This window comes from Centruroides sculpturatus, unplaced genomic scaffold (genome assembly GCF_000671375.1).
Source record: "Centruroides sculpturatus isolate CEXI.00-Female unplaced genomic scaffold, Cexi_2.0 scaffold1126, whole genome shotgun sequence".
NCBI classification, from domain to species: domain Eukaryota; kingdom Metazoa; phylum Arthropoda; class Arachnida; order Scorpiones; family Buthidae; genus Centruroides; species Centruroides sculpturatus.
Window position 1 is genome coordinate 131,443 of NW_019385768.1, and position 13,060 is coordinate 144,502.

General features: G+C 28.6%; 1 protein-coding gene across 1 annotated transcript; it reads left to right on the forward strand.

The window, feature by feature from the left end:
- The first annotated feature begins 2,880 nt into the window (after positions 1–2,880).
- On the forward strand, positions 2,881–11,090 carry LOC111641947 (zinc finger protein 184-like). Its single transcript, XM_023388201.1, has 2 exons — positions 2,881–2,944; positions 9,593–11,090. Exon 2 carries the CDS (start codon positions 9,617–9,619, stop codon positions 11,033–11,035), a length of 1,419 nt encoding a protein of 472 aa, XP_023243969.1. The 5' UTR covers positions 2,881–2,944; positions 9,593–9,616; the 3' UTR covers positions 11,036–11,090.
- The last annotated feature ends 1,970 nt before the right edge of the window (positions 11,091–13,060 follow it).

Below are 13,060 nucleotides of genomic sequence, written 5' to 3' on the forward strand. Positions count from 1 at the left end.
AATTATTAATTTAATTAAGAGATGGCGCCTAACGCCTACCTCTAATGTCAAATTACTTAGTTCCAATCATTTAAAATAGCCATATTATAGCCCGATAAATTAGGCGATCGTTTGGTGTTGTTACTCAATCTACTTATAGTTGAAGCTGCATACGGACACCAAGTGGTGGTTTCTATAGGAATGAAAGCATGATAAGTATAATTTTCTCATCCAAATTATGTTTGACATTTTTTACTATATAAAAATTTAATAAAAATAAATTCTATTACTTAAAAACAACTTTTCACAGTTTGACTTGTTGAGATAAATATTACACAAATATAAAAGCTGTTAGAAATTACTGTAATTCAAATTATTTTATTAATTTTTTTTTTTTGGACAAAGAATAAACAAACTATATTATATTCCAAACTATTTAATAACTTAAAATTTTTCTAACACATATTTATCAAAACTTCTTGATCAATAGAAAAAAATTCCATGAAATACAGGAAATACATAATATATATTCCCTATGTTTCCTTGGAAAATCATATGCATCCCCTATAACATAAAGATTTATTTATTTATGAAATCGACCTACAGGAATCCCAATTATGGGTCTGTTTAACATAAAAAATATGTAAAAATTGAAAAATGTAAAACATACTGAACATGTAAGAACAATTTGCACATTAATTTTAACGTTCAATGTTAAATATCTTGATCAGTGACTGCCCAAACTGTCACTTAGAACTGAACAAATTTACTTGCCTTTTAAAGTGATTATCAAGTATTGCAAGTTTATGAACAGATATATTTTGAGCAGTATCAGATTTATTCAAAAGAATTTTAAATCTACAATAGTTTCTAGTAGATAGGCATTTGCAGATGTAATTGTTTTAACAAAGCAGGACCTTCAATTTCAGATTGTAACAGAGACCTTAAAAACTGCATACATTGGATACAACAAAGTGTCATTATAGGAGGAAAATACATTTTAGCCTCTTCTTGATTTAATAGAAATTTTCTTCTATAATATCTTGGTAATATGGTTATTAACTGTTTCTACTCTATGTTCAATTGTCATCAGTTGTGTATTCCAGATCACTACTGTAAATAAAATCTTTGAACAAACAAGAGCTGAATGCAAAGATTTTAATACATTTATTTCCAGACACTGTCTAAAAAATCTAAAACTCATTCCTAAAGTTCTAATAGCAGTTGTAGTTATCTTTTCCACATGCATTGTAAAAGAAAATCTAGTATCATAATACATCCCTAGATCTCTAATATTCTCAACTTTGGATACCTTATATCCCTGTATGTAGTAAACTGCAAAAAATCTGAAAATATAACTTGGCAGTGTCAATACAGATGTTGTGGCTGATGTTTTCATCATGAAAGCATGAACATCGGACATTCGGACTGCCTTCCTGTAAGCCTAGAAGTTTGACAATGGCATTTGGAACATCGAGCATGATTCCACTGACGTTTCAAACTTCTAGGCTTACAGGAAGGCGGCACTGAACATCTGATGTTCATGTTTTTCTTGATGAAAACATTGGCCGCAACCTTTCTATTGCATTACACTTCTTATAATTCACACTGAAACAATTTCAGCTAGTCATTTACACTTTCAAGAGCCCTCTGCAAAACTTTTACATCCTGCATCATTGTAATTTCTTTATATAACTTTAAGTCATCTGCACATGCTGAGACAGATACCTGCCTAACAGCCTGGAAAAGATAATTTATATACATATATAATAAACAAAAGTGGTCCTAACTGAGAATCTTGCATAATTCCTCTACAAAGCTGAAATATTTTCAAAAGATAATTCTCCCATTTTACTTGTGTAATTACAATTTGATCCTTTAAATATGATGAAAACCATGCAACTGTATAATCATGTAGTTCAAGATATCTCAATTTCTGTACTAATTGACTATAAGGAACTGTATCAAAAACTTTGATAGGTCTAAATATATTACATCAACTTGATTATTTGTATATTTATATTATTATAAAGGTTTATGCTCTGATTTAATTGCACAACAAAGAAAGTTTCAAAAACATTTATCTTTAATTTTCTAATTTGACTTTGTAAAACATAAACTTTTATTCATTATTTTTCTTACAAATTCATTAAGGAATTAAAATAAGAGGTGTTTAATATAAATTATAAATTTATAAATGTTTTAAATTTTCTATTATGTTTTGTTTTTTTTTTTTTTTTTTAGTTTTTTAAGAAACAAATAAAAACACAAAACAGTATAAAATTTGTGTTTCATGTCTACTAATATATTTATTACTTTAAGCAAGCATAATGGTAATCATATTAAAGGAAATATTAGTTTTTGAAATGAGAGGAGAATGCTCATAATCTTTGCTCATGCACCTAAAATTGGAGAGCCAAGTAAACGTTCTTTTAACATTAACTCTGCATTGACAATGGTCAATGAATATTTTTTATCGATAAGTGAAATGAAATATTTGTCATTTCTTCAATGTTTTTGTTTGGAATTCTTCAATAATAATTAAATGATTATATTAAATAATAAGTTTATAATTAAGAAGTGATCAAAAGTATTGATACATGGCACATGTATTACAAGTATCTATCTTTTGATTATAAGTCAGGACACAACATTTAGACATGTTAACCTGTATTCCTATTTGTCAAGATTGGGAAGAAAGCATTCATTTATGCATTTGATTAAATGGCTTTTATATAACTGTAATAAGGCAAAGTCTTTGCCTATAAAGGAGACCTTTGAATCCTACTGTATAATAAATAAAATGTGTACATTAATTATATATATAAAATTAAAGCTAAATTACAAATTGATATATTCTTCTCATTTTTTTCCAGTTTAATTAAAAAAGTGAAAGCTGTACATATATCAATAATATATAAGAAAACAGAAGTATGAAATTTTAAATTAATAGATTGTAAATCAGGTAAGTGAAATACTGCATTTGCATTCTTTTATATTTCAACTTATGTATTTTTGGGTTTAAATTGTTGAAACTTTAATTCAGGTTTTAAAAAAAGTTCTGAAATAAATTTAGTTTATGTAATATGATAGTACAATTTAATTGATAATTATTCATTAATGAATACAGTAGACACTTGATTATCTGAGAGAAAAATTTTGTTGAGATTATTAGTAGATGTTTATAAGAAGATTTCTACCAGAATAAAAACTGTGAAAAGTAGTACAGAAATGTTTTACATAGAAAGTGGAATGCTGAAAATTGAAGTATTAAGTCCTATTTTCTTTTTGTTATATGTTAATGAGCTTATAAATTGATTGAATAAGTCTGGTTTGTCTAACTTACAAAGTTCTGAGAATAAGGAAACTCGTGTTGATATATTCAGATGATGTAGTTATTTTAGTTGATGCTGCAGTTTCCTTGAAGAAGAAAATAAATACTTTAACAAATTATTGAGGGATTATAATGATTATAACTAGAGATAAATGTATCAAAAACAAAAGTTGTTATAGTAGTTATTCAAAAAGGTTGCAAATTATCACAAAAAAATAAATGGTACTGTAATAACTATCTATTGTATGTAATTTTTAATATATTTATTTGGGTGTTCCATTTTTGTCCTCTGGATTATATCTATGATTGCAAACTCATATTTGAAAGAAATTTTTCATGGTTTATACATTTTGAAACAAGAAAAGCAGAAATAAAAGGAAAAACCATTTATGAATCCAAAAGAATTATCTCAGTTTTGAAAAGTTTGGATGAGATGTTTTGAAAGTAAGTGCTGTAAAGTGAAAAGGTTGGTGTATGATATTCCTATTTATAAAATTGATTATACCAGAATTGTTTTCTTTTTATTATTGCTTATTAAAAATTGAGAATATAATTTTATTTATTGTAAATTTAATAATAACTGTACTAATCTCTTTTTTTTTCTTTTTCCTTCCACTTGTAATGTACTAAATATCCATGATTTTATTTGGATAAATAAACATATTATAATGAGCATTTGTGACATGTCACAATGCCAGGCTGCAATTTTTAATCATATTTTTAATTCATTTAATTTAAAATATATGCTCTTCACCTCAAATTAGTACTTTAGTGTCTTGCCCTTGTACATCATACTTTTCCTTTAATTAATTAATTAACAATAGTCTTGTTGGTCACTAACTGCTTTTGGGGGAAGTTTTGAATTGAAATAGCATGACTTCTGGTTTGCATCAGAAGTTCTTATATAGTTAATCGGTCCTCCTGTCACTAAGGTTTCTATATCTGATCTTGTCTTTCATCTCTCTAACTTTATTCTCAAGATTGAGGAAAGACAGATGGATGAACGACAGTGGGAATTTATAGGTCTAGAATGTTTTCAAATTGCAACCTAATAAAAAGTTTATGTATGTAGATATATATATATATATATAATATGGCTCCTCTTTCTTAAGACTTAAATGTAATTGCACTTATAAGTGAAATCTTGAATGTACTACTTTTGGTATTTCTAACTCTCATCAGAGTGGTCCAAACATGGAAACTGGAATTTTTCCCTGGATGCAGAAAAATCTTTGGAATCTATATTGATTCCGAATACTATAAAATTAACATTATTACTTTCTTGGCTGTTATATATAACAGAAGGATGTATGGCAATCGGTCATAAAATGACTCCCCAAGATTTTTGCATTTTTGGACTCAGAAACTGGAAACATCGAGAAATGCAAAAAATTTTGGGGGTACTTTCTATATGTATAGATGTTAGTGTGTGTGTGGGGGAACTATTTTGTTCACCCTGTTTGAAGCTTAATAACTCCTGTGCTTATTGTTGAAAATTTCTGGAATTTTGCAGGGAGGTTTGTTTATTAGAGAGATTGATGTTATTAAATTTTGATTAAAGGTCAAGGGGGTTGTGTGTATCTCCAGTAGGGTTATACTTAATAATGATTTTATTTCTTATCAGCATTTACAATTTTTTATAAAACCCATCCCTACCCTCAAAATTAAGCTTTTTGTCATTTTATAATAATAAAATATGATTACAGATGGTACCATGAAATGTTGCTGGGAAAGTTAAACAACTCATTGCTGGATATTTTTTATTAACAGAAAATAGAATCTTTAAGACTGTTTTTTTTATTAATAAAGAAACATTCTATATGTTTTATTTTTTCAAAAAAGAAAAGGCAAAAGTGGCTCACTTTACTCCAGGTCCCATACAAGCTCTCAATATTCCAGTGTCAATTAGTTATACTCTTTATACTCTAATATAAAGATATTAATAAACAAAATATCCATAATAATGGTTCATTGTTTTAACTTTTTGGATTGAATTAAAAAATATGAATACATTTCTTTTTAGTAGAGACATAATATGTGTTCTGATTTAAGGTATATATGTAGAAATTAATTATGATCATAAACAGCAATATTAATAAATTTGTAAAGTATTTCAACTATTAAACCAAACATCAGAATTAATTTCACCTATAATTTACAACAATTAACAATGTTTAAGAACTACTAAAATCTAATTTTTTTTTTTCAAGATTATTGATTTTAAAACATGCTGTGTTGATGGTTAGTTATATTGAGTATGATGAAAATTATTAGATATCTTTTAAGGTAGTTTTTTGCTATAAGTATTAATAATAATATAATTAATTAAAAAACACTTTTCTTAAAATGAATACTTTGCTTATAACATTTTTGAAGCAATTTATCTCTACTCTTAGAATGCATTTAATCATTTAAGTTCTAGTAAAAGTTAAATACTGTAATAAAGTCTCATAATTAGTGTTAGACATTTGAGGATGAAAAAGCAAGGCAAAATGGTACAGTAAATTTTAAAAACGGAGTAAATTTGTGTAAATAAGATGATTCATGCCTCATAAGTCATTCATTATTAATTTAGTAGTATGATTCATAATTATTATGATAGTTTCATAAGCAACTAATTTTCTCAAATATTTTACATTAAAAAGTACACAAATTTTTACTTGGTTCGTTTATTATTTACTAAAAATATTTCCAGAAAATGAATTTACACTGTAACCGAACTACTTATCTTCATTCTTTGAGCTTTCGTAATTACACTCAAAAATGAATTATATTTTATAACATTTAATTATTTTATTTTTGAAAAATGTTAATGTTTTTCTTCTTCTACAAGTCAAAATATCTTTGTACTGTACATTGAAAAAGAGCATATACAGTTAGTTGAAACCAATGGGGTAAACCTGGCTCTTGCTCAGAACTTCAGGCCAGCATCTACTGAAACTATGCTGAGGAGATCTGGACTTTCTTCTATCCTGATTTCCAACTTTTCGTTTGCAAAGCTATCTGGCAATTCTTTAGACTCACAAAATATTTTTCTGTGTTTTTCCATTGGTACATTTTTCTTTTTCAGCATTGTTATGTACACTATGAGCATTTTGTAGGATTGCATGACAAATACTCTTTCTCCAGATCCTTATCTGATATGATCTCTTTCACTTTAATCACAGCATCTGTATCATCATCATAGAGTTCGAAAATAAAGTCTTTAATTTTGTTGAAATGCTCACAGTAAAACATTACTGTCTGAATCCATATACCTTCATCTGATTATAATAGGTTCAGTAGGCAATGTAAGGCCTATAATTTCATGATACAGCTGAATGTGTGCAGTGCTTTTAGAAGAACTCTTCATTTCTAAAATGAAAATATTTGCTTTGGTGTATTTGAGATGGTTGCATTTGCACACACTGTAGAGTATGGATGAGGCAGGTATCATGTTTGAGATTTAGGTACAGGGGTTTCAGTTTCTTAAAGGCAGAAACCATATATGGAACTTGATCTGTAAGCACCAACCAGACTTTGCTATATTCAATTCCTGAAAGCCAAAGTTTTGATCATTCATCATTAAAACTTTGCATCACATTTGTGGTATTGGTTTTCTCCAGACAATATGTTAAGTATGTACAGTAATGTTTAGCAGAGTCCATAGTCTCGTCTAAAATGAACATGATTGGGATGGTCTGACACTACATCCAGTATTTTTTTTATCTGTTTCTTTGTACTTTGGTCGTACATAAATCTGTCACAATGTGCTTTCATTCAAAAACATTATGCAAAGTGCATTTTTTAAAATGTCTTTGATGCAGGATGGTTTACTTTGTTAATGGGCATATTAGGCTCCAAAAGAGCTGATGTTAGGTCCTGGTTAAACTATATTCTAGGATTTGTTTTTCACTACTACTATCAAATGACTGAGCAAGAAACACTTTGACATAGCTGCACTGTTTTTATTGTAAATTTCATTTGTTTTGTATTTTAGATTCTGCAAGTGTCCTTATTCTTGATGATTGAAGCTTTTCATTAACCTTAATTGTTTTTTTTGCAAAAATTACACCTAAATATTACACCATCAATGGCGATGCCATGATTTTCAAATTCTTTAACAATTGAACAAAACTTCAACTTGCTGGCTAAGGTTTTTTACTTCACTTATTTTTTTAAAGATGAATTGCTGAGCTCCATTTTTTAGCTTCAGGAGAATGACCTGCTTGTGCAGTTTTTACCATGTCACATGCTACAAAAGCTGCACAAAATTTTAAAAAGAAAATTTATAAAAACAACAAATTTATAATACTTGTAGCCTTTTAAAAAGTATTTTTAATAGGTCTAAAATTTGCAGATAATCCAACATAAAAATTTAGCAGAAAAGTCTTTATTTATTAGCCCAATCCAATCTGTTACTTTTTGCCTAATCTCGCAACAACATAGTTGCAATTTGTGGCTTCTGTTTGAATCCTCATCCAAGATTTAAGATATATGTGCTGTTATTGCTTTATTAGTTGACAAAGTAATACTGAAACTGAATCACCAGTAAAATGGTGCTGGGGTATAAATTTGTGCATTTTGGTGCAAATTTTGGAATTATTTAGGGGACCTATAACTTAACTAATGACATTTTTTATGTTCAATTCAAATACATACAAAATTGGTGCAGCAACAAAAATGCCTAATCTTACTGATAATACTTTTTAGTTAATAAATAGTAGATTGGTTTTTTTTTGTTATAAACAGTTGATCAATTTTTCAATTTTGCAATTTTTCTTTATTTAAACATGAATTAAAAAATAATTAAAACACAACTGAAAAGAAATAAACTTTAAACAGTCATCCTTACTTTCTGAAACCAAAGTAACAATTATATTTTAGAACTTAATTTGGAAACTTCATAATGAATGTTTAAAACACTCAAACTTTTCAAAAACAAAAAAAGTATTTCAGATAACAACTAAAAAAAACAACAAGTATTCAAGTAACAAGTAAACAATATAGATTCTTTGTACCTACATTTGAAATTCTTCTTTTTGATGTTTGCCCAGCTCTTATCATCCATAGGTTTGTACAGAAGGTTCATGTATTTTCCCATACTGTCACACAGTATGGGAAAATACACGAACCACCACTGTCATACAGCCATTAACATACTATGGAACTATAGAATTGACAATGCAATTAATTTTAAAATGACTAATAGAAATTTCTTTATAATGATCACTTCATTAGTAATGCGTAAGGGTTTTTATATTAAATCATTTTTACACAAGTTTCTTTACACAAAAAAATCTTTTCTAAATCAAAGAAAAAATTCTGATACGTGCTTTGTGGGAAAATATCTTGTAAAACTAATAAAAATTTTAAGTAAAATGAAGAAAATTTAAATCCTCTCTTTTGTTTCCTGGAAAATAATTGGTAAAATTGGCTTATATAATTTTACTAATATTCCTCAGTTATTGTCTCTCAGGAAATATTTACATCATTGTTTAATTCATAAAGTAGTCCAAAATATTCACAGAATATATTATAATAACCAACTTTGCATTAGACTTAATGTTTAATGCAAAGTTAGTCACTTATTCTCTTCTTAAATTTCATCACATGGAAACAAATGTCCATGTATTCAACTATTCCAGTTACAATCTCAATGTATGATGTTTTCATGTGCATTGCAAACAGCCTCAAACCACTTATAAAGAACTCTTAGCTTTTATGGCAGCCAACCACTGCACAATATACCTGAACTGGTCATGTTGTCAATGATAATCTAAAAATTGCTGACCTGCACTAACAACTATTAGTAACTTAATGGATGTCAAGACATATCCCCATGAGGTAGAAGTCAAAAACATGCTCTAGAAACTTGAGGAGAGAAATATACAGGTATACTTTAATTCCTACAGTGTTGTTATCAATTTCAGAAATAAATTTTTTAATATGACACTATATTGTAAAAATATTGTTCATATGTTTGATGATGATATAATGTGCTTTTGTACTTTTCAAGAAAGGGTTATAACATAATGTACAGTACATCTATCTTGGCTATATCTAAGGCCTAATGGAGACATTGGAAAGTCCTTTGTAGAAAACATTATCCCCTTTAAAAGAAATTATGTAAAAGTTAGATGCAGATATTCTAAATTATGCTTATAATCCAGTCTCTATTTTATTATGAATATATAAAATTGTGTAAATTCAGTTTTAAGATGAGTAGATTTTATCACTGTTGAGACATTGTTGGTCTTGATTGGTTGTGATAATTAATTCATATTTTTTTGTTTTCAGGCAAATACAGTATTATCAAAGAAAATGGATTGTGAAGTTATGACGAATGATGATTACTTTAGAATAGAGAATGATGCAATAACTGATCACAACTATAGTCATTCAACATCAAACTGTAATGATAATTATATTTTCATTAGTGACGCCACAACAATCATAACATCAGAAGTTAATGACTTTAGTACAGCCATAGCAACTGAAATTGAAGTTCCTACTACAGTAATGCCTACAGAAAATGAAGTTCCTACTGTACTTGCAGGTGAAATTGAAATATCAAGTCCTGTAGCCGATACAGAAATGCATACTTCAACTAATATAATGGATTATGTTACAGAAAATTCTCCAGCAATAACTAATGTGTTAGAAACAGATTCAGATATTGTTAAATCTACTTCTGATACAATTGTTAATGATTTTAGTTCTTCAATAACTTTAAATATAAATTCTACTGCAAACACCACAGTTGAAGCAAATTTAGTATCTGTTAATATTAATTCTCAATTAGACACTTCTCAAAATATAAATGTCAGTATATCTAATTCAGTGGAAAGTTTTGCTCCTCCAACTTCAATAACTAAAAATTTTAATTCTAATAATACTTTGATGGAAGATTTTGAAACACATTGTTCACAACTTGACCCTATCACAGGAGTTCTTACAACTCAAAATGCAGCCCTAAAAAGTAATTCATCTATAAATATTAACACAACTATAGATACTAATGATAATTCATCTACAAATACTAATCCAGCTCTACAGACAAATAATAATTCATCCACTAATACTACAAAAGTAGTAACCAAAAGAACCATGGTTTCCAATAGTCCTCGTTATATTCCAATAAAGGAATTGAGATTTTGCTGTGACTCTTGTGATAAAAGATTTACCAGAAATGATTTATTGAAGGCTCATCATAGAACACATACAGGAGAAAAGCCATTCTTGTGCGAAATATGTGGCATGAAGTTTCCTGCAAGCACAAGTTTACGAAACCACAAAAGGATTCACACGGGGGAGAAACCATATGCATGTGATGACTGCGGTAAGAAATTTAGAACAAGAGGTACATTACTTGGTCATCAAAGAATTCATACCGGTGAACTGCCATATTCTTGCGATTTATGTGGTAGATGTTTTGCTCTGAGTGGAAATTTTCATCGCCATCGAAAGACACACACCGGAGAAAAACCACACGAATGTCCTGTTTGTAATAAAAGATTTACTGAAAGCTCTTCTTTACACCAACATCAGCGTATTCATACTGGTGAGAAACCTTTCCTCTGTGACTTTTGTGGAAAAAAATTCACTCAGTATGGTAGTTTGTTGGAACATCGAAGAATACATACCGGTGAGAGACCATATTCGTGTCCTATTTGTGGAAAAGCATTTCGACATAACAGTTCTTTAAGAACTCATAGAAAAATACATAGCAATTGTAAATGAAAATTTATTTGAAATGATGAACTTTCATTTGATTATTAAAACTAATTTTAAAAAATATATATTTTTAATCACTTTGTTCCTTTTTACATTACACAACATATATGTTATCAATTTAAATTATTGTAAATAGGTGACCAACTTTCTTGTACAGAAAAGAAGGACATTTATAACAAAATAGTTAGTTATAAATATCTGTTAACAGTAAATTATAAAACAGTAAATAGACAATAAGTAGTTTTAAACTCAATGTTAGACTTATTACCAAGTGTTGCATAATGTCATCCCTAAATTTCACTTTTTATATGTACTGTACGTAGTAGTTGAGCCGGGAATGATATAGGGGGTCGATGTCGAAATTATCATGGAATATGAAGAGAATAATAATTAGGAAGATGGAGTCAAAGGCCTGGCTAATGTCTTTGTAGATAACTTAGTGGGCACTTCGAACATGTCGAGGATTACGGATAGTTTCGAGCAAATTAGCAGAAGTGAGTGTGTTGAACGGGTAAGTTTGGACATGATTGGGAAATAAATCTTACGATAAACACAAATTTCGGAGGGTTATGGCATAGCGGTTGACAAGGTCTAAATGAAATTTTTGTCTTTTGGAGATATCTATTATTGAGGACGAAAAGTACTGTTTTGGGACCAACCTGAATTGTGCGAATTTAGTAAATTTTTATAAGATGACTGCTGCCATGGGTTTTAGAGTTTTGTTGAAAAAAAGGAGTAAAATCTGGGCTGAAATTAATCATTGTGTCGGAAGTTGTATACAGTTAATCTGTCTCTCCAGCGTCTATCGTTTCCATATCTGGTCTCTCCTTTCATCTGTCTAACTCCGTTCTCGAGATTAAGGAAAGACAGACAGAAGGACGACAGTGGGAGTTTATAAGTACAATATTTTCAAATTGCAGCCCAATAAAACATTACAATTAATTCTACAAATGTATTACATAGGAACATTACAAGTGTTCGAACATCGCAATATATCCCTGATATACGAACATCCAAAATTTCCTTTACAGACGAATCCTTCATTTTTGTACGAGAAAATCTGCAATTGTAATCATCAGATACACAAACTTTATTATGCTTTAATACTTTCATAATACTTATGTTGTTTCCATTTCGACTATATGGCCTAAGAAGTGGAAGTAATAAAGACTGGACGAAATTTAACATTGAATATCAATACGAAAAATCGATAAAACATTTCAAATTTTTAATGTCAAATTATACTCTCTCAAAAATTATACGGAAATGTAAGAATTTTATTACTAAAGTTAAACCCATTAAGAATGAAATTTGCTAATAGGTAAACATAATTAATATGCAAATAACAAGAATGTCCTCTCTGTCCTTCAAGCTAATCTTATTAATATGTAGGACTGACATAAATAATTGATTTTTCGTATTAAGTGAATTCGTTTAAGTATATCAAGTAATATAAAGCGGAAGAGCAGAAACTTAGAGTTTTATAACCAACGATAGATGAATCTCATATTAGATACCGAAAGAACAGATATGGAGCATTCTCTTTTCAATGTACTTCAGCCTTACATTGATATTTTACAGATTTTTGGAATATTTTTAAATACAAGAAATGATTTCTTGTGGATTAAAATCTTATTCTTTCATATTTACTTTTTCTTAATGTTCTTAATTTTATTTGTCTTGCCGGAAGATATATCAGTTTACTTTATCAAATTTGATGAATTTTCCGATTTTTGTGGCATTCCTGAATTTTGGAACATGTTTGGAAAGAATATACGCTACATCAGCAGTCTTTTATTATTTACATCGCCAATATTTTCCATTTTATACAATGTAAATGCTTCTTTGATCAAAACAATTATAGAGAACGTCAGTCAAAATATAAGATGCTCACGTCAAATGGTTTCTAGTTTATTAAGATATCAGGATTTTATTATTTCCTATTTTACTTTCTTGGTTCTATTAGGTTCTCTTGGCATACCTACAGTTTATATTTTTAACAGAAATTATTATGGTTATAACGTATACCAT

Excerpts from the sequence above, each read along its gene's own strand:
- LOC111641947 (XM_023388201.1), top strand. The coding sequence starts at position 9,617 with ATGGATTGTGAAGTTATGACGAATGATGATTACTTTAGAATAGAGAAT.